The sequence below is a fragment of the Protobothrops mucrosquamatus genome, unplaced genomic scaffold (genome assembly GCF_001527695.2).
Source record: "Protobothrops mucrosquamatus isolate PMUCROS unplaced genomic scaffold, P.Mucros_1.0 scaffold453, whole genome shotgun sequence".
In the NCBI taxonomy this organism is placed as follows: domain Eukaryota; kingdom Metazoa; phylum Chordata; class Lepidosauria; order Squamata; family Viperidae; genus Protobothrops; species Protobothrops mucrosquamatus.
In genome coordinates this window covers 1,076,326-1,097,104 of record NW_015386776.1, presented here as the reverse complement: position 1 = coordinate 1,097,104, position 20,779 = coordinate 1,076,326, and the positions used below count along the sequence as shown (strand labels likewise).

At 35.2% G+C, this 20,779-nt stretch overlaps 1 protein-coding gene across 1 annotated transcript in view; it reads right to left on the bottom strand.

Moving 5' to 3' along the window:
• The window catches only part of LOC107287890 (mineralocorticoid receptor), a 59,713-nt gene extending 39,751 nt beyond the window's left edge, over positions 1-19,962 (bottom strand). The window contains exon 1 of the mRNA XM_029284231.1: positions 19,797-19,962. Within this exon, the coding sequence (XP_029140064.1) occupies positions 19,797-19,962 (166 nt within the window). The remainder of the gene's footprint in view (positions 1-19,796) is intronic.
• Positions 19,963-20,779: the final 817 nt, after the last annotated feature.

Sequence of the window (20,779 nt, the reverse complement as noted above, 5' to 3'; positions counted from 1 at the left end):
CTCTTTTGTATGTACATGTACTGTCCAAATTATGGGTATAATAAGAAAGTACAGAAATTTACTTCTTCCATAATACCAGAACTTAAAAGTTATACAGACTAAATAATTAATAAGGAAGTAAACTACAGCACTCCTCACAATACATAGAACTATTTTACATACAAAGATGAAAGGCTCTAATAAGATTTTAAAACATAAAATAACATTTTGAAATAGTTTTTATAATATTATATCTGGGCATAAGCATAATAACCCTTTCTTTAAAAAATCTGATACACAGTGAGAAATTGCAAATTACATAATGATCATATGTATGTTTTCATAACAATTGTTTTTCAAACAGAAAACTTTAGTAGTCATAAATCTGATTTAGTCAATCTCATTTTAATCAACAACCAGGAAATTACATAAAAACATAAATAATAGGGTTAGTTGTCTGAACAACCTTAGTTATTAGCTGTTGCCTCTTCACCGCTGGAACTCACAAGTGATAAATAAATTTGCATTTTAGAGAACAAGGTTCACATATAATTATATATTTTTCCTGTGTATTGACACTGAAGGATTAAGATAGATATTCTGAACATACCTACAAAGTTACAATATGTAAGCAATGAACTATTTCTATCTCTTCACAAATAGATTTCTATCTCACAGACTTCACAGATATGCTCTGCTACTGGGACATTAGGATACTACCTACAAAAGAGGAAATTGAAGGATGTTGTGTTTAATCCTTGAAATGTTCTCCTCAATCCGGAAAAGTAGGAATGTTGAAATATTTTGCAGGTTCCCAGGAATGTTCTATAGCCCGACCACAGACTGTTATAGGACTGTTATATTACCCTGAACACTTCTAACTTGCATAAATTTGGTCTTCTCAAAATTTATGTATAAGCCAATCTTGCTGACCTCATTATCTAAACTGGAGGTCATTTCTTGCCAGCACTTTTTTGTTTCACCAAGCAATGCAATGTTATCCACAAAATCCATGGGATGCCAAAGCTTTGCTATTGCTCTATGCATAACAAAGTCCATGGAGAGGAGAAACAAGAATGGCGATAGTATACATCTCTGTCTTACTCCTGTATTGACATTAAAGAAGGTTGTGTTTCCAGATTCTGTTCATATGTAACACAGACTCTTAAAGATGTTGATAAAACATTGAGGAATACCATATGACTTTACAACATTCCATAGTGATTCTCAATAAATCGAGTCAAATGCCTTTTTGAAATCAATAAAATTGATTACCACTGGCTTCTGGAATTCAATACTCTGTTCAATGATATTTCTTAAGGTTAGGATCTGGTTGTTACAAGAGCATTCTTTCCTGAATCCTGCCTGTTCTTCACGCAGGTGTGTATCTACTTGACACTGCAATCTACTGAGCAACACAAGGCATAGAACATCTCCAGGGATGATAGCAACATTATGCCTCTCCAGTTATTACAATCACTGAGGTTCCGTTTCTTTGGTACTTTAATGATTATTTCCTGACTTTGTTTATAAAATAGTGAGATCTTCCACCAAACTATCTCTACCATGTTTTAAGAGTTCTGCAGATATCTGGTCTAAGTGAGATGGTTTATCATTTTTTAACAACTGTATTGTGTCCTGAACCTCAGTAATTGTAATCAGTTCCATATTGACATCAAGTTCCTCTGACTGTGCAATGTTGCAAAATCATATGCTGTTGATGGGCTAGGTTGATTCAATATGATGCTAAAACGTTCAACCTAATGTTTATCTTGTTCTTCTTTACTAAGTAGCATGTTCTATATTTAACTTTAATTGGGATGTTGGTGTTGGTTCTAATTCTTGTTAGTTCATGGTCATGGCAAAAAAGCGATATGGAATGCATATACAATGAATATTCACATTGTATTTATAGCATAAANATAAAAATATAATGAGCCTTAAACTGAACAAGGCATCTGTTGGCTAAATACATCCAGATGAAGCCTTTGTCAAATGTTTATTGAAAGGACATTTTATTGTAAGTTTTACAAAGTTTCCATCTTTTAAAACTGTATAAATCACTATGTGCCAAATGAAGTCTTCCTTTAAAATGTCACATGGATATATCTGCTGACAAGATCTTTAAGAAGCTTCAATTCTATAGGGCAAATTTACATTTTGTTGATTGGAGAATATTCTAAGAATATTTTAACACATATTTTTAATTTGTATCAAGTTATGATTTTTGACAGCAATATAGGATTAATTGACATATACCCCACTGCCAATACTGAAAAATTATTAGGAGTAAATTAACTTATAAGGAACTTAGGTTTGAAATAATGAATATTTAACTACAGAATAATTAGAAGAAAAAATAAAAAAATTGCAGTCATTAAATCCAGCATAGTTGCCAGCTCCTTCTTTTTCAATTGAAAAATGGAGATAATATGAAAAATTCAAAAGCAGGCGATGCTTTATTACAGGATCACATATTGATCAAAGATAAATAAAAGACATTGTGTTTGTAAATTCCACATTTGGGGAGGGAGGGGATGTTGAAGAATCCAAAACAGTATAAACAACACAAATAAGTCTTGGTATACAATTCACCAAATTTGTGATAAACTTTAAAGACACAGACCAGAATATTGAAAGATACAGCCTCAAATATAAGCATTTCCAGCACTTTTCATCATTCCAAATTATGTAAACACCACATTCACGCAACGTGCATTATTTGGGAATAATATCTTTATTCCAGTAATGTAAATCTCCACAAATAACATGAAATTAACATAAAATTAATATAAGCTTAACTATATTTAGACACAATTTAGACACAATCACATCAAATAATCAGAGGATGCCTAATTTTCCAGTCCTAATGTTTTTGCCAATTATATGGGATAAGTTTCCAGTGGGTTCCCAGGTTTTTTTTCTTTTCTTTTTCTGATGCTATTTGGCTGAGGCATGCACATGTACAGATGTGATTTTTTTTTTCTCGGCAGGAAAATTACCTCCCAGATTTTTTGTTTGTTTATTTTTGCTAAGCGATAGAAGGATTCTGTAGAACCAAGGCCAGGCTCTGTCTTCGCATCCATAAGCTTGTTTCTTGCTTATAAATAAACATTAGTAAGCTTCTTGGCTATATTAACTTCACATAACTTACAGTGGGTCTCATTTCACATTTGAAGTGGCTGTTTGAATTATTTGCCCAGCAGAATGAAATAAAAATATGCTGTGGAAAATCAATGATAAGAAGCCAGCTGGGGAGGTAGAAGCAGAAGCCTTCGTGTCCAAGAAGCATACTTGAACTATGCAATTTTCAGTGGGGCAGCATCCCTGGCAGTCTGACCAGGCTAACTTAAACAATTCTAACTGTTGTTGTACAGACTCAGCTAATTCTTGTCCTATCTTTTTTTTTTTTTTGCTTACCCAATTACCCAATTGCTTGTGAAATAAACTTTGCCTGGCAGCTTTCAGGGTATCACCTCCATTCAAATCACTGCTATTATACTGCCACACACTTGCAAGCTCTCTAATTAGTAAGGTAGACAGGTTAGGAATAGATGGTCGGGAAGGTTATTTGAGCTGTGGTTCAGAAGCTATGTGTTTTGAAGAAAGAACAAAATGTACATACCTGTATGTGAAATTCAAAGTCCTAGCTCTTGAAACAATGTTGAAATAATTTCTTAATATTATTGACAATATCTTTAATAAAACTATTAAAAAGGTTACTGTGTTAAGTTTTCCACACTGAATATCTCTAGGATGGGGACACACTCTGTTGACCACTGCATTTAAATCTTTAAAAAGTCTATTTTATACACGAGTTTTCTTTTCTCTTTCCTCTTTTAGCAGTTGCCATCTGCCCAGCAATAGCATGTTTGCATTCACTATTTTAGGTTATATCAATTATATAACCTTGTTTTACTGCTCTCGAACTGGTTAGAACAATTTGAGAAATAAATTAGTGCAGCCCCTAAACATTTTGTAATGCAAATTCAACAGCATGTTCAAATCCCAGCCATATTATAAAATATTGCATCTATATTCAGTTTTTCACCTTAACTGGTTACTTATTGTTAGAGCAAACTAGACCTTGCGATAATTAACTTTTCCAATTCTGTTTAAGCCCGAAGAGTCTGACTGTGCAACACTGGTAAACTAGTAAGTAATAAGCCACTTCTCTTGGGTTTATGCATGAAAATCTGATGAAATGTATCTACAAATGATTGATCACAATATATGTGTGGTTTGAAAATGCAAGGTGGAGAGGGGAAGAAGAATTGTTGAGCTTCCAATATTTTATACTAGCATACTGGATGTAAGTAAAGGCCACAAGTGGGGCAAGAACAAAAGATATTTCCAGATATTTACTTAAGAAAAAGTACACGTGTTATTTTAAATGGAGAAGAAAATAAAGTATAACTCATTTTCATTTTTCCAAAATTTACACTTTATTAGTGTAGTAACCTTCCAAACACCGGTATTCTTTCCACACACTGGTACAGGCAACCTAAGCAAGCAACACAATCTTATGCACTAGTCAATCCAATCTTAGGAATCCTTTGCTTCTATTCCATTCACATTAGATTCATTCAAAAATGTACCAATTTATCTCCAGTTTATCAACCTACTGCAACATAACTCATTTATTCCTACAAAGCACCAGTTCCTCTTTAAACATGAATGCTTGAATGGGCAATCCTTATCACTGGATGGTTCTAAATCAACAGATTATAGTTTTGCAAACAAAAAGAAATTCCTGCAGCTATATCATCTTTCCTCCTTAATAATTTTTCCCCTAGAGGAAAAAAGATGGCATAGCTGGAAACTGTAAAGTCCTTCAGTAAAATTCTGTGAAAGTTGTGGGGGCAATGACATAAGCCAGTGATGGCGAACCTTTTAGAGACCCAGTGCCCAAACTGCAACCCAACCCCCCCTTATTTATCACCAGGTGCTGGGTGGGCGTGGCCATGGTGGTCATTGCAGACTGGGTGGGCAGGGCCTGGGCGGCGGGGCCTGGGCAGCGGGGATCAGTCCCTCATCATCTCCAGGGCACGGCACACATACCCACAGAGAGAGCTGAGTGCCGCCTCTAGCACGCGTGCCATAGGTTCGCCACCCCTGGGATAAGCCTTCCACTGCTTGGCTCCTGATTCTCTCTCCTCAAGAAATGAAAGTGGAGATCCTCAGAGGCAAGTCGTATGGGTGGCTCCCAATTATTATGGAACAGCTTGTTCACAGAAGCCTGGATGGCCTTCATATTATCCATTTTATGAAAATGGTAAATATGTTTTTATTTTGCTGGATATTTGGGGTTCAAGTGTATGCTTATTAAATTGCCTGATTTTTGATTCTTGGGAATAGGATCTGATGTTTTATGTGCTCCATTCAATTTTCTTTTATTGTTTGTAAAATGCTTAGAGTGATTGGAGGCAGAAACCTTCTTGGAGATATATATTTCTTAGGGATCTCTGTCAGACAGAGCTGTTCCACAATTGCTTCTGTGAGCCTCCACTTTCATCTCTTCTAGAGAAAGAATCAGGACAGAGTAACCCACTCTGTGCCAACATCAAGTAGAGGAAAAAATAAGGCATTTCTTAATTTTTGAAAGACTGGAAATATTATAGGGAATTTTTGCTAAAAAAATTAAAGCATAAATTGATGATTTAAAGATTTGAACATTAAGAAAGGTGCAGATTAAAGAAGGGAGGGGATTTGCAAAATATTTAAGATTGAGTCAGACTGTAAAGGAAATTGTAATTATCTGTTGAAAAGATCAGAAATCATTTATATATTTCTCAAACTTCTACTTTTTGTTTTCATTTTTCTTGGACTTTTTGATTTTCTTTTTCTTTTATTAAACAAATTGATCTGGGATTCTGATGGAAGCATCCCATTTTGGAATTAGTATACTTAGAAACAGATTCCACCTTCATCCAGTTTATTTATTGGTTCCTTTCTCACTCAGTTTTGTGTACCTTCAAAGGTTCACCGTTTTAAAGTTTTGTTTTATATTGTTTTATGTTTTGTTTTATATTGTTTATGATATTGTAAGTGGCACAAAGTTGCTCGACAGTGAGATGGTCAGCATATAAATTTAAAAAACAGATAAATAAATAGATATAAATTAAAAATAGGAAAAACAGGTGTTTCTGGAAAAAGTGCGCAACTATTTAAACAAAAACGAAGATTCCAAGGAACATTTCTCTTGATTATATTTCTTGTTAGAAGTAGCAATGCTATTTTCTGTTACTTATCTTTTAATCATGTCATGAGACCAGGTTACCTAAGGAACCATCTCATTCCTATTACATTGTCCCATTCCACCTGACTGTATTCTGTCATTTAAAGAATTTTGACTGTCAATGTCATGGCCCTGTCAGACCCCGGATCCGAGGAGGAGGATATGGAGCCACGCCGATGGAGGTGGATGATGCAGTCCCTATGGCCCATGAGGAACCACCTGGGGACAAGGATGAGGCAGTTCCGGGTCCCTCGGACCTCGGAAGAATAGAAAGGAAGGAAGAGAGGGTGCAGGTTGACTGAGGAAGGGGGAAGGAGGTGGAAAGGCAGGCAGTGGAGAAGAGTGGCGGAGCTCTGGAGATGACCAAATGCCTCCCCTGCCTGATCTGCGAGCGTGGAGAATGGAGTGGAGGCAGAGTCAGCACAGGGCAACCCAACTACTCGGGAAGAGGGTGCCCCACCCCTCCTCACGAGGATCACCTAGAAAGTAGCATTTAAGGAAATGCCGTGACGAGGGTCTTTTGTCAGGAACAAGTATTGTATTTTGTGGCAACACTCTCCATGGCTCAGAGAAGAACTTACTCCAGAATCCTTGCTGGTGTGGATTTGTGTTTGATTCTTAGTTTGACGTCTGCGGGCTAATGATGATGCAGCTCTGTTCCAGGTTTTTGCTCTGTTCCCTGTGGATTGTCCATGCCACAAAATTCCAACTCATCCATCATGAACTTTGCCACGGTTGAGATCCTGACTTGCTCCCAGAATGTTGCTGCTTCCTTGGACTTCCATCACCAGGAAGTTGCACGGAGTGTGTGCGTGTGTTTGAGCCTTGCTCTTGGACTGTAGGTGTAAATTGTGTGCAGAGACTTTGGAAATGGACCAGGAATTGCTGGATTCTGGGGATTCTGGGGGATGGTGGTGGAATAAATGCTGACAAGCCTCCGCCTAGCACATATTGCTTGCACACCAACCCTGGTGTCATAACTGTGTCATAACAGTCCGGATCCAGGAAGAAAGCCTTCTCTGTCACTGTCCCTGACTTTTGGAACATTTCATTCCCAAAGGCGAGATGGGCCCCACTCTTTTGGCCTTCAGATAGAGAGTGAACATCTGGCTCTGACAATTGATATGGACATCAGAAACTGCTATGTGACTTTGGGGGTAGTTCATGTCATGAGGCTATTTTCTCCATCTTTTTAACTTTTTAATTTGTAACATCTTTATCTTAGGGTTTAATTCTGTTGTTCATGTTTTATATAATGAGATGTTTGTTGTATAAGAAACAGTCCAGATCATTTAAGTGAAATGGGTAGAGTAGAAATGGAATGAATGAAATCATTCTGGAGCCTCCCTAACTTCATCGTTCATTTATTTTACTGATTTACGGTCAAATAACATAAAACCAAACAAAATGATTACAATTAATCAGAATGTATACATGCAAGTATAATTAAAAATATAATTCTGAAAGAAGAAATTATGAAAAATATTGATAATAAGCATAAACAGCAACAATTATTGAATGGACTTTAGTAATCCTTCTTTAGATAACAAATGTGATCTGTCAGCTGAAAGAAAAGCATTTTCTTTCTCTGCGGTATCATAACTAGGCTTGGTACAAGCATTATTAGGTCAGTTTACCAAGTTTTATAAAAAGAGAAGTGCAAATTGTAGTGAGAAATTGATTATACTTCCTTCTGTGGACAGGGGCAAATTTCCTCTTTCTAGGTATATTATTTAATCTTTTTTCTAGGAGTGAGGATACGAGATCAAACAAGTTTAAAGGTTAAACCTGCCCAGTGCAAACTGCATTTGTACTTAACTCATATTAAATATCTCAAGCTGTAAAAGTCTATTGCTTTAACTCCAACCAAGCAGTTAAATAGAGTTGATAAGCCAAGAAATGTTAAATGTAGATCAACTCTGACTTCCATGATAACACAAAGTTATCCTGCAAAGTCAAGTAACATGGGAAAACCCTGGTACGAACAAATTTCAGGTGATGAAGTAATATGCATGAGATAAAACCAGATTCCAGTCTTATTGGAGATTTAGATACCTATTGGGCAATTTGCAACAGAGTACATGGAAACTTGGACTGGACAGATTCAACAGAACACACATCATACTAATAGCAAATTTGCGCCCTGTATAACAGATGGCTCATGACCTTAGTTCTAAATATTTCTGTTGCATCTGGGATATAATTATTGCTGTCTCAGAGAATAGCATTTCAGAGTTTGTGGATCCAGGTGGTGATGGCCCTTGTTGTGCTTGCCAGATTGCTGAGCCTTGAAGAGAAATACTGATCTATTTAAAAACTTTGATTGATTGCTACTAAAACTACTGATGACTGATAATTGAAGAAGATTTTGGTTTAATTGTACCTGTCAACCAGTCTTTCCTTTCTGCAATAGCGGGCAAGACTCTAAGACTCACTTGTATCATTGAGATATTTTTCACATTTGGATCATTGAGACATTAACAGTTTATACAAGAAACAGAAGTTTATTGGTCAGCACTGGGATAAAAGTTGTCAAAGCTTCTACCAATAATGAATATAAAAATTAAAATGAGAGAAGCAAGATGCATCCTTGTTTCACTTTCTCTTGGGATTTAATTAAAATCTAAGAAGTAAGAAAGAATGCTATTATTGAGATGACCGTACAGTGAAAGACAAGATATTCAGTATTCTTGTCTACTTTACACTAAATCAGTACAAGATCATGTTTGACTCATGAGAATTTCATCAAATGAAATACATTTCAGAATGAATTCTCCTTTATCAGTTTGAACAAGAAGGTAGGAACAGGGTAGAATAATTTATCTGCAGAGCATACAATGCAAATATCTGACAGTTTATATTACAGTATTAGTAATCATATGATTTATTATCCAAAATGTTGAATATGAAAAAGGGAGCCAAATTCAAGTCTTCACCTAAATATTATAAATTAAGGATAATATAATAATTGTCCAACAATTCAGTCAAACATGCAATCAACTGCATGCTCCTAATCAAATTACAGGAATGTTCAGTTCAAGCACTAATTTAAATCAAGGAAGGAGAAACCTATGATATATATTGTTAGTGTACATACCATTTTTTTGGTGTCATAAAGGCACCATTTTCCCATCATCTGAGAAAACAAGACAGTTTCCTTCTAAAACATTTAATCCTGTCCATGGGGTTCCATTCCTGCTAAGCAATTTTCTAGCCCCTTTTTGCAAGTTTCCTGGTGGATTATAACTTTATTTCATCCACCTTTATCTATCCATATTATATCTTATTCAAGTTTTTTTAATCCCACTCATTATCTATGCTTTCTTTTGTTTTCCCAATTTTGGAAAAATATCTATTCTACAAATATCATGACTATTATTTAGCTGACTAAATGGAATAATTCTCAATAAGTGGAAAGAAATAAACAACAAAAGTATCTTTATCACCCTTGGAGGTATCAATTATTCACTGCCTTAAAATGATAACAGTATTAAATTTCCTGCACTTCATATTTTTGCTACTTTCCATATTTCTGTGAAAACAGATGCTAACATACACTTTTCCAACACGGTGCCCTTTAAACATGCTGGATGACAACTTTCATTTTTGTTGCTTGTTTAATTAAGACAGGAAAAATATTTTTAAGCAATTACAGTACAAAGGGAATATGGCTTAGGTATGATTTCAAAATAAATATTTCAAAATATCAAAATACATATTTCCTAATAATTAATATGATTAGTAATTTCATCCCAATTCTGCCAATGTTGTAAAGATGACTTTAATTGGTCTATGACAGTGGTTCTCAACCTTTTTAATGCCGCGACCCCCAACTGGTCGTAAGTCAAGGACTAAACCGGTCATAAGTCGAGGACTTTCCCTGCCCGGGAGCGCCGCACATGCATGGTTCCGCCCCCTGCGCCAGCCGAGGCGTAGCTGGCAAGCGGCAGAGACGGAGCAGGCCGACCACCAGCTGGCCCAGCTCAAGGGAGGTAAGGCACCCGCCGGAAAAGGGAAAAAATAGCGGACAGCCTTGCTTGGCGACCCCCGTGAAATGGTCGATCGACCCCAAATGGGGTCGCGACCCATAGGTTGAGAACCGCTGGTCTATGATGATATTGGGTCTGAATGAGAGCCATTGTATTTCATGTTTTTTTTATTTATGAAATATTCATTGTCAGATACTTTGTGAAGTGATCCCACTATAAATTAAACTATAAACTTAATTTCATGGATAGACTGGCTTCTTCTAACTCTATAATTATACTTTATATGAAGCAAAGTATAACTATAATTTATTTCAAACTGGCTGTTACTTTAGGTTTTAATTGTTTGTTGTTTTCTTGTTTCCCATTTGGAAATAATCTTATTACAACGCTTCTTATAGTGTTCTCTTTAAATTACTGATCTCTATACTGATGTCCTCTGTATGAATTGGGATTTCACATCTCAGCCTTCCCAGACAGCTTGGTTGCCAATTCTGAAAGCTGAAATTACTAAATGTTGGGAAAATATAAGGACAGACAAAAAATATATATTTCAATCCTATTCAGTGATAATGTTATAACTGAGATGAGTGTATATGCAAGAATAAGAGATACTTATTAATAAGAGATAAATTTCTGAATAAATATGCAGTAGACAGCAGGCACTGTCACTAATATTTCCAAGAGCCTCAGAGGTGAAAAATCAATGGATTGACTATAAAAGTAAAGCCTTCTTCAAAAGAAGCTTGATGCAGTATTCAAAAAACAACTAAAGAGCATGATTATCCCAGCATATTTTGGGGACTTCAGATTTACATATCTTTAATGATTTTCATATTCCTTTTCTTCCTTGACTCTAACTGCTGCCTTGTTGCTGCTTTTAGTTCTTCTCATAAGCAGTTCAAATACTTTGCAGAGCTCAAAACTCTTGTTTATAAATGAAAAAGAAACCAGACCATCCCATAAACTGGGTGAATTCCACTGCTAGAATATTCAAATATAGAATGGTTGTCTATTTATGCTAACAATTAACTTTAAATAAACCCAATCTGATAAATTATAACATACTAAACAAAAAAAAATTACTTAAAGTAAATACATTTTTAATTACCTTAAATTTGCAATGCTGCCTATTTCATGATCTCCCTGAATGCAAATTCTGAAATATTTTTTTCACTTCTTTCCATCTTTTTGTCCTTTGTTTTACAATTATATGCTTTTAATCTTCTCATTAGACCTCACTGTTTTTTACTGCATTCGTATTTCAATATACATTTGGTTTTCCCTTTGTTATAAAATAAAATAGACCACCCCCCAATCTATTTCCCCATTTCTTATATGGGGCCAGCAAACTTCACTATCCCTAGCCAGCTTGCCCACATCTTATTAGTGAAGAAAGCAATTCTTTACAAGTTACAAATAAGAGAGCAACTGAAACCACATATACAAACAAGGAAATTAGAAAAATGCTGAAATAGACTTGCTCAGCATCTTCCACTTTGCTTCATTTCCTAACTGGGTCAAACGTAAGATAACTTTATCAAAAATAGTAAAGTAGGTCTTATCTTGTTTTGTTGGGTTGTTTAGTGAGAAACAGGTATTAAAGGGGAGATAATATCTGAAGTGTTTTTACCATAAATACCACCCCATCTCAAAGGTAAAAGCCTAAATTAAATTAACCCTCTAACTACTTCAATCATTCTAACGCTATTATCACAGCACCATTGTTTACAAGTTTTCTTTTTTGTAGGAACTAGATATGTTCACCCTATTTCATTCACTTTGATACAATAAATAACTATGTTTTCTCTTATGTGAACAAGGAAGTATATGTCTGTAGAGACTACTGCTTCTACAATGGATTTCTTTGGACATACATATCCAATTCACAAGTTCAAAAGCACTTTCAGAAAGCAAAGTAAAGGTAGCTGTTATCTGAACTTTTGTTTGATTAAAGACATGAAGCATTTCAATCTGAAAAGATTCCAAGACTCATTTCAAGTTATAGAGATCATTTGTATTATTCACTTCATTATTTACACTAGAGTAGTTAATGTCCGATTTCTTCTTACTATATTAACATACCAAAGCAATATAAACAGAGAAAGGCTGAACCATAACATTGTTCTGAGTCCCCTGAACTGTGAGTTGGGAAGCATATAAATTGAATGAATCAATAAATGATGCATTTAATTATATTACAATCAAAACATTACAAGCCTCTTCAGAATAAACAGCTATGAGATGGTTTTTGAAGATGCCCAGCTATCAAAGGCCCATCTTTCTAATATGTAGAATTGGGAGTCCTTCTGCATTGTGCCCAGGCAACCAAAACCCCATCGCAAGTGCTGCATTTGGCACCCACTCCCTCAGCGTTTAAACAAGTAGGTAGACACATTTCTTTAGCCAGGCTTTTAATTGTTAAATGAAGTTAGTACCAGAGTTATTGTTAATTAAATCTGTGTTTTTAAATTTTAATATTGCTTTTGGGTTTGTTTGTTTTTTAAAAGCTAGTCCCTTGTGTATTCACTAAAATAGATAAGCAAGGCATAATAACTAACTAACTAATTTTATTGTATGATAATACATACAATATTATCTCATACATACAATATATTATCTCATACATACAATATAATTGTAGAGAATAATAGGAGAGTAGAGAATGATAGGAGAAGGGAATATGTAAATATAATATTCTGGACACAAATAATATTACAATACTGCAATATTGGATCTTGTGTCTGAACTTGTTCTATTACAGTATTTTGACCAATATAACATAAAGCTAGACATGGTTCACTGTAAAGTTAAAAATAAATTTGTTACTAAAAATACTTCCAGGGCAAGTAATATTAGATCTCATTAGAAATAGGGCAGCTAATAAAAAAATGGCTGCATTATAACTAACATGAAATAAAATAAATTCTGTTAAGTTACATTAAACATGTCTACATACTGCTTATGTAGAAGTAAGCTGGAGTTTTAATGAATTTTAACTTGATGTACATACTGAACTAAGACATAATTAGGACCGATGTTGAATGATTGCTATATGCAGCATATGCCTTAAAGAAAATGAAAGAACAAGTTCCTAAAGAAGGATAAAAATCAAGAGGCAGTACATAATTCCAAGCTAGTATTTAATTTCTGATTGAGACTCTCACTTGTTTCACAAGAAAGACTGTAACATTTATTTTCACTGTTGCTGTGAAGTGTTTAATTAACCCTTGCCAAGGGTAGAATGATCAATATGTCCTTTGTAAACACAGTGGAGCACGAAGCCAAATGCATGTTTCTCCTGCATCTAAACAGACATTATTTAACTTACAACAATACATTTATCCAGTATATGGAAATAGCAATTTTTGTCAATTTAAGAGATTTGAAAATAAGGTGACTTTCAGTGAAATTTAAATGGTCCTTAATGCTAAAAATCCTGCTAAAGGAAAAATAAGCTAACACAGAAAATTACTTTTATATAAATCTAGAAAGAATTGCAATTACATAACTGAAATAATTAATGAATGTATAATATTATTGGGAAACTATAGTCTTGTCAGGATGAGGCTAAGCAGACCAGCTTTCAAAGTCACTCCTGTGGAAGAACATAAACTGTTTGACCAAGCATGAGTAATCTTTGCTTAACAACTGTTTATTCAACAACCATTCGAAATTACAATGGTGCTGAACAAACGGACTTATGATCTATACCCCAAAGGTATGGTCATTTGAGTCACTTGCTAAAAATATGGGACCTTTGTCAGTCCACCCACCCTTAGGATTGACTATAGAGATGCTGCAACTAGCCCATAACTGCTTATCTCCCCCCCCCACATATTAGCCACCTACCTGATCCACCAGCATATCAAAACTACCACAATGCTGAAGGCCCGCTCTCACTCCAACATACCTGGGGGCTTTGACCAGTTACAGGGCCAGCAGCCCATGTAAATTGTGCTTTTTTGCTGGCAGGCATACCCAGACAATGCAAGGCACAGCCTTCCTACGGAGGCCAACTCATGTTGTTCTGCAAGCAGGCACCATTCTTCAAATCATTAAGGGGACCTCTTTTCAAATCCACAGGTACTCCAGGGCTGTGTAGCCACCAAGGCTTCCCTACAGTCCACTGTACTGCACATACAGATCAAGGAACCATCCTGTTCTATGCAAAACACGTTCTACCAAACCAGTTAGATACTGTGTGAGAACTGTGTAGCAGTGGAAACAGTTAATTGTAATGCTGTTTGCCATCAAAATTCCTTTTGAAACACAGTATTTATGATCAAGAACATTGTACAATCCACTATCCTTATAATGGTTGTAAACAAACATACATAAACAAGCACAAATAAACTTAGCCTAAGTCATTTCAGCTATGATTCTAAGCATTTCTATGTTCTAAAACATTAGAACAATATCAGCAGAAGTACTAGCCTGGTTGCAAGAATGTTCCTCACAACACTCAACAGAGACCCATTTGCTTCCAAAGTGTGGCAAATTATTCTAACAAATCTCCTATCCCTGCTAAGAAAGGAAGATAGAACAACTGTAAATCTCTAGAAGAAATAAAATTATGGTGTGGGAATCAAACAAATGTTACTCGCCATTCTCCTTTCCCTCAATGAAAATATCAAGTACCAAGTGTGAGTCAATCACAGCTGAAAGACTGAAAATCATACCACAGAAATTCAGGAAGAAGAAAGAAATGAACACAATTTTCCTCTTTTAGTGAAGGCTTATTAACAAAATAATTTATTTGCTTTTGTTTGTTTTTTATTTATAATACATCTACTTACATATTTAACAAATTTCTGGGCTACCCAACTCTAATAAATCTCTGGGCAACTTAACATATAAAACAGCAAAAAAAGAGAAATAAATAAAATTCCAAACACAGTGTGATCCTTGTTTATGTATTTGTAACTACTGGTTACAAATGTTTATGTATTTGTAACTACTGGTTATGTTTATGTATTTGTAACTACTGGTTGTTTTAAAAAGTAGGAGGAATACAGAACACTATTTCCAAAAAGAAGCATTTCAATTCTGATGGCCAGATACAGTCAACAATAATGTTCAAAATATAGTGAGCATGTTCATACCGTGCACTAAATCCACTCAAATTAAGGAAAGTTGGATTAGCGAGATATTAAAAAAAACAGGCTACACCAGATACAATTATACTTAGAATATCTGCAGTGAAAATTAATGGATTTTGAATTACACATAATTCAATACAATGAGCCACATTTTAGTCAACTCTTATTCACTACTGCAAATCTTCCAGCATTTCCAGAATATATTGAAACAGGTTGTTATGATAAATAGCGACTAGCTTATGTGTGTGTTTGTAAGACTCTGTATCTAAAAACAGATTCTATGATAACACTAGAAAACCAAATAAATAAATGTTGAATTCCAAGGGGATACTGGCCTTGAAAAGTGAATTAAATAATCTGCAGACTTTAATGGAAAAATACTAGTTCCATTAGTGCTGAAGTAAAAGGAGAAATAGAGAAGTATTATATAAAAGATTGTGCTAATAAATGATTCAGATAAAAATAATACATGACAGAAAGCAGCAGGTAAGGTTAATTTAAATCAACCTTCTTTTAAATCCATATTTTAAGAGATAGAAGAAAAATACAATTAGTAAGTTTTTAATGTTACTTCTATCCAATTTTTACATAGGCAATTGTAAAATTTGATATATACCATTTCCCCGAAAGTAAGCCTTAACCCAAAAATAAGCCCTAGCTTGATTTTTAGGGGTGGGCCTAATATAAGCCCTACCCCAAAAATAAGCCCTAGTTTTGGGGCGAGACACACACCTAAAAATCAACCTAGGGGTTGGGGGGTGCCCCACATGCCTCACACCCACTTACCTTGCAGCCAGGCCTCTCCTCCCGGCCCACTTCTTCTGCAGCCAGGCCTGCATTTCTCAGTCATAGGCCTTTCCGGAAGGCCTCTGCAGCTGAAAACCGAGCTATGGATTCAATCCATAGCTCGGTACTCGGCTGTAGTGGCCTTCCAGAAAGGCCTGACTGTGAAATGCAAGCTGGAACGCAGCTGCAGAATGAAGCTGCTCCTTCAGCCGCAGAAGAAGTGGGCCAGCTGGGCAGGGCTGTCGGTGCCGGAGGTGAGTATAAAAGATATCCCCTGAAAATAAGACCTAATGCCTCTTTTGGAGGCAAAAAATAATAATAAGATCGGTCTTACTTTCAGGGAAACACGGTAGCGTTGTTTGATTATGTATGATCAAATCCTCCTTTCCCAGACTTCTCAAGAGAGCAGGGATAAATACATCCAAAATATGTTATTTTGAGCTTGTATAAGTGTGCTTCAACTAAGAACTTAGTATTGATTTGTTAAATTATTCATTTGTTTATTTCCTTGATTAGCCAAGGTATCCTCAGGAATCTTGTGCAGCATCAAAGTTCAAAAGCATCAATACTCTTTCTGTCTTGCTACTTCAAAGTTTTGTGCTTTCATAAACTGTCACAGGGAAAGCTATTGCCCACCTAGTTTTGATCTTTATAGATATAGAGACAATTTAAATATATGCAGCATACATACATCTTTATTACAACACCGGGATTTATTTTCAATCTTGATACATGAGCACTACTTCCTTTGGTAGCATTTGGAGCAACACCATGAAGAGTAGCAAGGCATTAAACTTTCACATAAAACCAATTCTGACATTAAAATATTTATATTTAACTAAAAATAATTTTGAGTTCTAAAATAAATTTTAGCATTAAAATAAACACAGCTACTATAGAAAGGCCTAATCTAGCATGTGTATGTAAGATCAGCTGTGGCAACATAGAAATCCTGGCTTGTAATAATTAGTTTTGATTACTCAGAACTGACCAGTTGTGGAGAAGAAGCTAAGCTATTGTGAGATGTATTTGGTTGTGGTTTGTATGTTCTGCAAATGCAATCACTGTTATATTTAATCATGATTTATGATTTAACAAATTGAATGAAACTATTCAATTGTGCTTTATTCAGTATGGTATGGTGAATAATTCATAGCTAAGTTTGATAGGTATCATCACAGGGAAATCTTTCTCTTCCAAAAGATAAACCAATAGCAAAATTGAATATATTTTAATTATAGAATAATATATTATGCCAGTTCATTAATTCTTATAAAAAAATTATATCATTAAATATAAAATTGCAAACTCAAATAGACTTATTTTATATGGGAAATGCTGAAGTATCTTCTGAGTAAATAAGAATAGAATACAGTCCACAGTAATTATATACAGCGTTAGAGTTATATATTCATTCATCCCATCTGAAATAACAATATACTTTGGAACATTAGCAGTTTGTTCCTCTTCTGAGTAGCTAAAGATTAATAAATATTGATCTTTTACATAACTTTATCAAATTCATGAAACAGAAGATTTGCACTGCATAGTCTTAGAGAAACTTCTCAACACTTTCACAGGTAAGTTGATTCCTTGATTATATTTAAGAATATAGCTACATGGTCTTATTTTTTTTAATTGCTGCTAAAAGTAGAAGAAGCTGAAGCAGGTAAAAAAGAAGTCCAGTCAAAAGTGATATGGTATGATGCCTTGCTGCTATGCTGCAAGAGCAATGTGATTGCCAAACTACCAAATTTGGTCAAAATACATGGAAGTATTCTATAGCTTACATCTGAACGTACAGTATCTCCAGATGTAAAAAACACTATCAAGTTGCAAAAGTGCTGGGTGTCTCTACAAACATAGAAACCAGCTTAATTAACCCTTAAATATGAGCAACAGACAAAATATGTTTCCACAGGCTTTGATGCTTTGATGTTTTTCCAGTTCCACTGACACATTATCGACTAAACTTCTATATATAAGTCAGGTAGTCCAATACTAATCACAGTCTTTCTTACTAGTACTAAAATCTCAGTAGCCAGATAAAGTTGTCATAACAATTTTGTATTAAACTTTATTTGATGAATTTGTAATTCATTTATAATTTTGATTAAAATATTCCATCAGAGATCTTCATTTATCTCTGAGGATTGCAGTCCCTCTTCCATTTGCCCTATGGAGGCATGTTGCTTTGTCTCAATGCAGGGAAGTATTGACATGGAGGGGAAATATTCCACTTTTATAAACATCAAAGTAAGGTCGATTTGCATGAATCAGTTACTTTGCTTTGACAGAACTGGCTTCTGCACTAAGCACCACAGCTATTGCAGCAACTGGGAGAAGGATGCTCCAGTGCTTCAGAGAAACACTTCAAAGGGTCCTTCACTCAAGTTCTACATTTTATCATTTTATCTCAACTTTCCATGCAATCCCAATAGAAAAATAAAATACCTTTAAATTAGAAAAACAAGGTTATATACCAGTGATGGCGAACCTTTTAGAGACCGAGTGCCCCAAAACTGCCCCCCCACCCCTGTCCCCGCTCCGCCGTGCCCACTGGGCCACCCACCACTCCACGGCCCACCACAGATCACCCAGGTAGCCCAGCAGCGCCATGACGGCCGCGCCTTCCACCTGTGCCCCGCAGCAACATCTGCGTGTGACGGGGCGCAAGGGTGGAGTCTTGTCCCTGCTGCCCAGCTACCATGTCCTTGGCTGCGCTGCTTCATGTGGGCCATGCCCAGGGGCGACTCTCCTCCGGGGGGGCTGCTGGTGAGGAGGGGGCCGTGGGAAGAGGCGGGGCTGGGGCGACGGTGCGTGTGCCCACAGAGAGGGCTCCGAGTGCCGCTTTTGGCACCCGTGCCATAGGTTCGCCACCACTGTTATATACTCTCCTCTATACCCATGATGTTCTAGCTTTTCATAGGTAAGTACAATTAAATAAATAACATAAGCAACTATAATCTAAGTGATAAGTCTAGAAAAAGAAAGGCTTCTTATGGTGATGAAAAACAAGAGGAGAACTGGGAATGACAGGAAAATTGTTGAGGTAAAGAGACTGTCGTGTGAAGAAAGGGCAACTGCAGTGAAAAGGCAAGTGTAATGTAGAATTGAACAAATCATTTTCTGACAGAAAGATATAGATGTTGTTTACTTGAAGTGCTTTGCTTCAGATACTGCAAGCAGCCTGTTTCAGTCACCTGAATTCCAGATTGGCTTTATGAAAACTTCACTCCTTTCCAAATTAATCAACTTCTTTTTAAAACAAGAGTGTAATTGCTTAAAAGGGTGGCTCATAGCTGTATAACTGTCATGCCTAAATTAGCTTTAAACTATATTTGTTATTATTTATTATTTCAGAAGAACAGTTGGATACATCATCTGCTTGTCTCTATACAGAATTTCATAAACTACGTAGCTTATGAAAGGGTTTGGACATGTTTATTTGTAACTGAAGAGAATTTTTGCTTTAGATCTGGCAGAAAACACAAATCAGATTGCAAATAATTAGAATTGTGAACACAAATTAAAATGATTAGCTTAACAGCATCAACAGACTCTAACCAAGTGTTCTTCTATAAAGATGCATGCATTATTTGTGTAATTTTTTAAAAAATTAAGATATTTTTAAGTTAAAGGCAATAAAATTCTATACAATTATATCAGAAAAAATATAAAATCAGAACCCACATGAGGATTTACCTTCCACTGCTCTCTTAAAGAAGACTTTGCAACTGCCACAGGTTACTACTCCATAATGGCATCCAGATGCTTCATCTCCACACACTAAACACACTTTAGAAGGTCTTGAAGATCCAGTTGAAACATTTCTCAATGATGAACTAGAGATAAATATAATAGGACTCATGAATATAAAATGCACTTGATACAAATTCCATTTTGTTATTAAATTTCCAATCCCATAATTTTGAGGCTTCCTCAACATTTTTTAAAAAATTAAAGAGCTTCATTTCTTTTAGCAATATGCATGTTACTTAGTTGTTCTTAATAGTACTTGATATATATAATTTTGTGGTTTAAAATACCATTAACACTCTATGAAAACTTTTATCTACCAACCCTTCCTTAAAATCTACATTTATTTGTTCACATTGCCAAGACATTTATTCTTTTATAGTAGGCTATTCATTAAGAAAAAAGATGACACAAAAAATCAGGGAAATATTTTTATGAAGATCAAGTATATTTAATATTCCAATAGATGCCAAGATTATAGGAGGTTGGTTTTGGCATTTATCAGAATAAAGCTTTGATTGACTGAATGGATATTATTTCAGAGTAGAACATTATAAGGATTGCTGAACAACTGTTTTTTAAAAATCTGGTGAAGACTATCCATTAGGCCCAATTTAAAACTCTATAAATAGATCCATACCATTTATCTTCATATAGTTTTCAGAAATATATTCTTATTTTTTCAGTTTTTCTCCATTTTCATAAGAAACTAAATGGCTGCTAGTAATAGGAACATCATTATCCCTTAGCAATACACTGGCATCCTTAATATATGGGATTAAAAAAAAATCAGCTCAAAAATCAAATTCTTATTTTAATATTGTGATATAATCCAAGGATTCAGCATATTAAAAAAAACTTTGTCCTAAGGGCAGAATGAGAATTTATTTAAGAAGGTATGGATGAGTAAAAGTGCCATGTTTATTTTT